At 48.5% G+C, this 8,820-nt stretch overlaps 1 protein-coding gene across 1 annotated transcript in view; it reads left to right on the forward strand.

Moving 5' to 3' along the window:
• Nucleotides 1-8,820, forward strand: part of EHD4 (EH domain containing 4) — a 101,363-nt gene that overhangs the window by 44,396 nt on the left and 48,147 nt on the right. Inside the window, exon 3 of the mRNA XM_024115672.3 lies at nt 2,875-2,972. Within this exon, the coding sequence (XP_023971440.1) occupies nt 2,875-2,972 (98 nt within the window). The remainder of the gene's footprint in view (nt 1-2,874; nt 2,973-8,820) is intronic.

Genomic DNA, 8,820 nt, shown 5'->3' on the forward strand with positions numbered 1-8,820 from the left:
CTCCTCCCCCCTCCCCATCCTCCTTCCCCTCCCTCTTCTTTTCTCCCCCTTCCCCTCCCCCCTTTCATCTGCAGTCATCCCTCCTGGCCCTGGGCCTGCTCCCTGTATTTTCCGTGGTGATGTCACCACATCAGACCATCTTATTTTGTGGCTTACACATTTTGTCTCTGCTGTCACGTCAGGAGGCATGGGAGTTGTTGAAACCTTGTCTCTGTACGGAGGGAGTGGATGGTTTCTAAATTTTGATTCCCTCTGTTAACTTCATATTAGAATCCAGGGGTTTTGTGTTTTGGAAAAATTGGTATCAAGTGTGAGCTTGTGGTTCTGGAAAAAGGTCTGCCTCTCACAGGAATACTTTATGTGAAAAAGTTTCACATATGTGCAGTTTTCTCAGCATTGCCAGATGGCTTGAGCCGTCTGATAAAAAGGATGGGACTATGATAAGAGACCGAATTACCACAAGAAATGCAGTCCACCACAGATGTGCTCAGAACTCTGTTCCTACCCCAGTTCTAGAGACTTGAATATGGCGTTTTTTTTTCTCTGTGAACTTACAGAGAATGTGTAGTGATCCCGGTGCACTTTATTCTCACAGATCTGCTGTCTGAGTGTTGGGCAATAGGGTTTATAAAGGTGGAGGGAGGGCTTCCCGGGTGGCGCAGTGGTTGAGAGTCCGCCTGCCAATGCGGGGGACACGGGTTCGTGCCCCGGTCTGGGAGGATCCCACATGCCGCGGAGCGGCTGGGCCCGTGAGCCATGGCCGCTGAGCCTGTGCGTCCGGAGCCTGTGCTCCGCAACGGAAGAGGCCACAACAGTGAGAGGCCCGCGTACCACAAAAAAACCAACCAACCAAACAAACAAACAAAAAAAGGTGGAGGGGCAGGAGAAAATCAGAAATGAGGGGCTTCTCATAAATTAACTTGACCCCTTTTTTTTTTAAAGAAGATGTTGGGGGTAGGAGTTTTATTAATTAATTTATTTATTTTTGCTGTGTTGGGTCTTCATTCTGTGCGAGGGCTTTCTCCAGTTGTGGCAAGCGGGGGCCACTCTTCATCGCGGTGCGCGGGCCTCTCACTATCGCGGCCTCTCTTGTTGCGGAGCACAGGCTCCAGACGCGCAGGCTCAGTAGTTGCGGCTCACGGCCCCAGTTGCCCCGCGGCATGTGGGATCCTCCCAGACCAGGGCTTGAAACCGTGTCCCCTGCATCAGCAGGCAGATTCTCAACCACTGCACCACCAGGGAAGCCCGACCCCTTATTTTTAATGTTATGAGGTTTTTAACTTTACGGGTTGAGTTCTACTCACCTGACATCAGAAATATCAGGCTGCAGTCCCCAGCCAGCCACGCATTAGCGGCATGGCCTGGCATGTCGTAACTGCTCTGTGCTTCAGCTTTTCCAGCTGCAAAATGATCATAGTTATCATTCCTACATCTTCCTGGGCTGACTTGAAAATGCGGGAAACAATGTCTGAGAAACTTGTCCCAAGCACCTTCAGTGAAAGTTCATTTGCAATGTCAGTAATTGCACGTCTCTCTCTCGGCTGCCCACGCCTTCCCGGGGTCTGTGCTGTCCACGTGTGCGCTGTGAGGGCCGGGCAGGCCTCCCTTTCCTGCATTCCCAGCATATTTACTTTCTGAGTAATCCCACCTTTTCCACTGAATGGAAGAACTGAGCTTTCCCCAAGGATTTTTCAAGCCTTCTGCCCACACAGATACCAGAGTTAGCCATTTACAATATAGGAGAAGGAGAGACACTCTAGTTTCTGCCTTAAAACATACACAGTGCCTAACAGAGATTCCCCCCAGGTTGCCTGGGGTGGAAGTAACAAAGCATTTCCCTCTGGTCCTCTAGAGTTACACCGTGTTAAAGCTAAAAGAACCTCTCCAGCCCCTGGTCCAAGTGTCTCCATTGACACATGAGAAAACTGAGGCCCAGAATGGGGAAGCCCTTGCCCAGGGTCCCAAGCAAGTTATTAGCAAAGGATGAGCTGAACCTGAACCCAGGTCTGCTGACGCACAGGCCGCAATTTTCCTGCCACTTCACTCTGCTTCCAAGGCCAACACCAGGGCAGCCGACTGGAACCACAGCAGAGGGATGGGGATGAGAAGGAGGAGGTGGTATCGGGAAGGTGATGGACAAGGAAGGAGGCTGGGAGATGCTTGGCCAGGGCCCTGCCCACCCCTGCCCCTTCGTCCACTCTTAGGGCACCGAAGCACCTGGAGGATTTGGGGTGTTGCCCACAGGTGCTTGCCCAACCCTGAGCCTGGAGCCATAGCATGTCCCTGGGGCATCGGACAGTGAAAACAGGCCCTAGTACCTCCGCTGTCACATTAGGGAGGGAGCAGGGGCTGGAAAGAGCTTGGGATACTCCAGCCCAGTGGGGCGGTGACCCCGAAGGAAGCATGGGATTCCCGGGGAGGAAAAGCCTGGGACGTTTGTCTAAGGAGCAGGATAGAGGAGGGGCGGGTGGGGCTGGTGGCCTTTGGAGTCACACCGACCTGGGTTTAAAGCTTAGCTCTGAGTGACCCTGAGCAAGTTACATAACCTCCCGGAGGTAAAGGGTAATGTCTTCCTCATGAGATTAATATGAGGAACAAATGAGATGATGTTTGTAAAATACCTGTGTTCGATAAAAGTTAGCTAAAATAAAATTAACAGTAAGGGATCTGGTGGTAGGGAGCAGCCGGTGCCAGGCCACCCTCCGATAGCTGCCCTGTGGACCAGCATCTAGTCTCCAGTGGAGGTGCCATCAATCTCCTCCAAGCCCCCGCTTTTCAGGAGATGTCAGTAGCCAGGAGAGGCCAAGGAGCTCCGAGGTTAGAGCACTCTGCAACGTGCAGGTTCTGATCCCACCTTTGATCTCTTTCTTCCAGATTCATGTGCTCCCAGCTGCCCAATCAGGTCCTGAAGAGCATCAGCATCATCGACAGCCCCGGCATCCTGTCTGGGGAGAAGCAGCGCATCAGCCGAGGTCAGTGCCCACCCTGCCCTTCCGTGCCCCCCACTCCTCACCCGGGGCTGGCTGAGTCTTTCTCTGATGTTGGCAGAGGATTTCTGCCCCTGTTGTATTCTATCCATCCTCCAGGGCACCCCCAGCATCCCTGGGCAGCCCCAGGGTTCAGAGCTGAAGAGGTCCCAGGAAATAACCAGGAAGTCATATGGTCAAAGGTTCTGCTCTTTCAACTGAGAAACTTTCTGGAGCCTTAGCCATAACCTCTTAATTCCTTTAAACACTGTCATGTAATACTAGTACCCACCTCACATAAATCTTCAGACTTTAAGAGGGGACCACTTGCTGACCACTCACTTGGACACATGACAAAAAAATAAAGAAGGCCAGCTAGTGACAGCAAAGGAGAGAGCCCTCCCAGCTGCTGTTCCTCCCTCCCCCATTGCCGTGTATTCCACCCCAGTCACCTCTGCAGCAGCCTTCTATTGAGTGAGCCTTTATTGCTATCTGCTTGGTGCCAGACGCTGTACTGTGCACTGGGGATGCAGAAAGAACAGGTGCAGTTTCTGCCCTGGAGGAGCTTGTGTTCTAACGAGGAAGACAGACATTAGTTTCGTTATCACAGAAATAAATAGAGAACGAGAGCTGGGATACTCACTCTGCGATGGGGACTGTCTATCAGAGTGTAAGGAGGATATCTGGCCTTGGCGTGTTGGGAAAGGCTCTCCAGAGGAAGAGACATTGGAGCGGGAATCTGGAGGATGAATAGGAATTACCTAAGGGAAGCTCTGGGGTGGGAAAGGAGAGACAATAAGGCGTTCAGAGGAGATTTGTGGAGAATAGAAAACGCTTGTGAAAAACAGTGACGTCTGGGCTTCTTCAGCCTTCACAACACAAGGCTGAGGCAGTACTGTTTCCAGACCTGTGCACTGTGGTTAAATAGATGGGCCTGCGGTCTCCCCCACCTTCCCGGTAAAGGGGCTGTCAGGAGCAGACCAGAGGACTGTTTACTTACAGAGAGGAAATTCCTGACAGGGAGGGCACCAGGATGGATTCCTGTGGTCCCAGAGGCAGGTCAAGTTCCCTCGCCCTGGCCCTTGAAACAGAGGACAGTTCCTGGAGGCTTTGCTGGGAGGGAGAGGCTGGAGTGGATGCGTTGCTGCTGTCACTTCTCACTGGTAACTCTTTACAGCCCCTGAACAGGAGTAGTGGGGTTATGGCCAGCCAGTGAACTGCCCCACTCCTGAAGCCAAAGAACATTACACAGGCCCTGGGACACACCTGGGAGCTAGAAAGCAAAGGTCCCGTGACAGGGTTAAAGAAAGGGCTCCCCGTGTCTATAAGCCCTCTTTTCTCCTGCCGTTTGAGAAATGCTGATTTTGCAGCCTCCAACTGCCTTGCTGTGCCTTCACCCATTCGTTCAGGGACTTAGTGGGCCATTAGGCCTCCCTGAGGCCTCCAAGAACATTGCACTTGTAGAAAAAGCCACAAATAACAGTTGTTAATGGTTTTCTCCAGCTCCTTAGTGACTTTTTCTTCTGCGTATACAAACATACCTTTTTTAACAGAAATGTGATTGCTATGCACATTTGCTACAACTTGATTTTTTGCCATAACAGCTATCGCAGATCATTCTATGCCAGTATATTTAAATTACTTTATTCCTTTTTACAGCTGCTTAGGTTCTATCAGAGGGACATAACGTCATTTATTTAACTGATTTGTGGATGTCGTGTGGTTAATAATTTTTCCCTCTTGAAGACAGCACTCCAGAGAGACATCTTTTTTTGTATCTTTACACCTCGGTGCCAATAGATTTTTTTTAAAAACCAACTTCGGACCATTAATTTGGCCCCATTAAACATTGCTCTGAAAATACAATGTTTTGTTTTAAAAGGAAAATAAAGCAAGCAAACACACGTCCCACAGCTTTTTCAAGCTGCCTATGTTTCCACTGCTTCTGAGTGTCTGACAGAAGTATGCCGGAGATATATGTGGTCCTGGAAATTTTCTTTTTGCCTCTAAATTTTAGGACCTCTGGATTTGAGCTTCAGCCTTATCCATTCCTTTTCATTGGCAGGCCTTTGACCAATGCTAATCATCCATGTTCTTCAGGGTTTCTCCTGGGCTTAGTGATTCTAATAAGTGTCTTTCAACCTATAGCTCCTTCAGAGTAGTTAGCGTGGTGTAATGCTCTCAGGATGCTTTGAAGACAGTTCTTTTTAACACTTTATAATAACTGACTCATATCCTGACTTACTGTGGCATGTCCTTCTTCACATCCTATGCCCAGAAATAGCACATATGGTTCCAACCAGTCAGCTGGTCCCTGCCGCCCTGACAGACAGCAGCTGATGGGGAAGGACCCAGAGCGGCAAACAATGGCAGCCCCGGGCACTGTGGCCAGGGTCCCCAGGCTTAGGTGCCATACCGTGTTCGGGCACCGTGGCTGGTTGGAGTCACTTAGCTGACAGTTTCAACCCCAAAGAATATTAACCCCAAAGAACGTGTACTGTTTTAAAGCTGCTTCGGCTTAAACTATTGCAAACAGTGCTGCATTCTCGCACATGCTCCTGTCTGCTTCCATCCCTTCAGCTCCTAAATCACAGCACCACCTTCACCAGTCATCTGTGTCAACACTGGATGAGGCACGGGGACAAACTGTGACCCCACAGAACATTTGAAACACCCGCCATTGACCTTATTGGTGGGGCTTTGCCTCCCTGACGGGTGTTTCGTCTGTGAAAGAGGAATGGGGCAGCTGCTGCCCCCTCCTCCTTGTCCCTTAGTGCAGTTGATGGATTAACCCTCCCTCAGCAGGCAGAGTCTCATCAAGCAGGTCCCTCTTACACATGTAGGGTCTCCTTGAAGTGTGTATTCACAATAGCAGTATGAGAACAGCCACCAGGTATTGAGCCCTTGCTGTGTGTCTACAGTGTGCTCGTCATTTAGGACTTGCTAAGTTAAACCTGCACACAGTCCTGCACAGACAGGAGCCCAGCCCTGACTAGGGAACCCCTCACCCTCGCTCCTCTGGGAAAGCGGAGCCTAACAGCGGTTGTAAGAATTCTTTCCCCAGCTGCTGGGCAGATGGGCAACCAGGCTTGACATCCTGGGAGTGGACAGAGTAAAAGCTGTTAACGAGGTGCTGCTTTTGGAGAACAAGCTGAGGGGATGTGTGCTTCAGGCAGTGGCTGCAGGCTGACACTGCTGTGTGGACCTAGTCCACCCTCTTGCCTGCAGGGTCGTGCAGCCCTGGCTAAGCACACGCTGGGCAGACAGTGCAGCTGCAGGAGGAGGTGATGAGCATGCGGTGACTGCAGAGCACCCCCAAGAAGACCTGCTGACTGCATCACACTCAGACTTCTCCCCATCCGCATGGGATGAGGCAGATTGCAGGTGGGGCAGTGGAGCGTCGTGCTACTTTGCCGGTGGTCGAACAGGGAAGGAGGGACCTAAGCTGGGGAGCTGGCCTCGTCATCACTGGCAGCCCTTGGGCACCCCCAGGGAACTGCCCAGGTACCCCGAACTCTGGGAACCAGATGGCCTAGTGAGGGTATATCTCCAGGAAGGAGTCCTGAACCCGGGTTCAGTCACATGCCTCCCCTTACTTGTGGCTCCCTTCTTCCTTGTTCATTCTTCTCTTTCGTGACATCATAAGCCTGCTTCCTTTTTACTCTCTGCTGAGTAGAGGGGGCAAGTGTGATTACACGGAGGACATTGCTCTTCTCTTGGCCAAAGTCATAGGTGACCAGAAGAAACAGTTGACATTTCTACATGATGATTCGTATTTCGGGGTGTTCAGTTTGAGGCAAAACATGGCAAACCCACTCTTATGTTAGAAGTGACCTTTACCAATTAGAATGTGTCTTAGCACAGCCTTCTCATCAGCAGGTCCTTAACATGGACCCTAGAAGTCAGGTCCCTGCTCTGTGCTCCAGAGTGAAACAAGAATGCATAGTCAGCATTGGAGGGGAGTAAATGTTGTCTAAATCTCCTCTTTAGGAGTTCTATAAATAAAACCCACTAGAGTAATTGATTTTGAGGCAATTTTTAGTATACTACTCCATATGGAAACCCATTACCCTTCTGACGTTTCTTGGTTTAATTAGTTAACAGAAAATTTTTAGGAACAGAAGGGTGAGCTTAGATACTAACTTGTAGTTTTCTTGCCTGACATAGAGAATTCCCATCAAGCAGGAATTAAAATATTCTGATATATTTTTAATAATAACTTTATTCTACTGAAGTAAGAGCTGCCTAAAATTCCTACAAACTTTTCTTGATTCTTTTTTTGTAGCCAATAAAGAAATGTTTGAGTTCTTAAGATTTTCTAAGTTATTTTCTTGAAGTGGGTGGGTGAAATCTGACCAGGTTCAGTCTTGAGAACATCCTTTGCCCTGATGATGGCATCCAGATTTTTGACTCTATGTGATAAGAGCACATTTATCCACACATCCTTATTTTCATTCCCAATCTCTTATTATTCCGGCTCCTGAACTGTTTGCTTCCTAAAATACTGTTTATGTCGTGCTGAACCTAAACATCATCTAGGATTTATTTCTGGACTTGGCATGAACACAAGTGTGTTCCCAACTGTGTGGTACAAACCTCTGGGTTCTGGCTGCAATTATAACGTCCCTGTCTGAAAAGGAGAAGACTGAAAAATTCTAATGTGGCAGCTGGTGTACTTGTCCATCTACTTAGCACATAAGCATTTGGAAGGTGCTATTTTAGCAGCAAGTAATTATTCCTGTGGTTTCCTGAGAGCATGAGGTTTTGTGTAGCCTTCAACAGACTTGACTTTGATAACAAAAATAGTACAATTTTTCCCTTTTAAAAATTTAAATAACTCTAGAAGAAAAAAACTCTTGATCTGAATTTTCCAACAGATCTACCAGCAGGTCAGACCTAGGACCTAGGACCGGCAACTTGTCAAATGAAAGTCTAAGGGCGCCTTCTTCTGATGTTTAAGCCCTTCTCTCTATAAGCCTTTCTCATTATAAATCAGTGAATAGAACTGAGAAGACAGTGAAAAATAGAAGGGCAGAAAATGTCCTGCTAGTAAAAGCAATCAATGATGATAATGCATGAAAGAGAAGAGATCTAACTGTGCTTCAAATAACGTAACGGGCCGTAACATTAGCTTCAAAATCATTGATTAATGTCTTAACATTGACATATAGACATCCTTATGTCCTCCTGATTTTGGCAGCATTAAGGAAAGCACTCAAGAATTAAAAAGACATCTGAATACTGACAGGTACACGTGAACAAGTCATTTCAAGGATATGCCAACACAGTGGAGGTGCCCAAACGTAACATCACAAAAGAATTGACAGAACAGGAAACAGAGAATGGTAATCCAACTGGTAATCAATAAAGATGCTAAAAAAATAGCGATGACGAAAACTGTAATCAGGGAAGTCCAAACACACCTGCTTGACACATTTTTTGAGCTTGAAAGACAAAAGACCAGATTTTGAAGGCTGCACAAGACAGGAGAGAGAACATTTAGAAATGTCAAGATAAGAATGACTTCCCCTCTTGTGCTTTGGGAACAGGGAGGACTAGAGCGGAAAACACACACAAACATGGAGGAATGAGTCTTTTTCCCTAGAAGAGCGAGAAGGTTTGGAGCGAGATGTTAGCCAGGTTCAACAGCAGCAGAGGCTCTTCTGAGAAGCGCCTGGAGAGCTGAGAGCTGGAGGCTGAAGAGGCCAGCGGCTCCCAGGGCCAGACGGTTACGGCAGGTGCTTCCTGTCCTTCAGGAGTTTCTTTTCTTTTTTTTTTTAACCATTTTTTTTGCGGTACGGGGGCCTCTCACTGTTGTGGCCTCTCCCGTTACGGAGCACAGGCTCTGGGCGCG

Source organism: Physeter macrocephalus, chromosome 11 (assembly GCF_002837175.3).
Source record: "Physeter macrocephalus isolate SW-GA chromosome 11, ASM283717v5, whole genome shotgun sequence".
NCBI lineage: Eukaryota > Metazoa > Chordata > Mammalia > Artiodactyla > Physeteridae > Physeter > Physeter macrocephalus.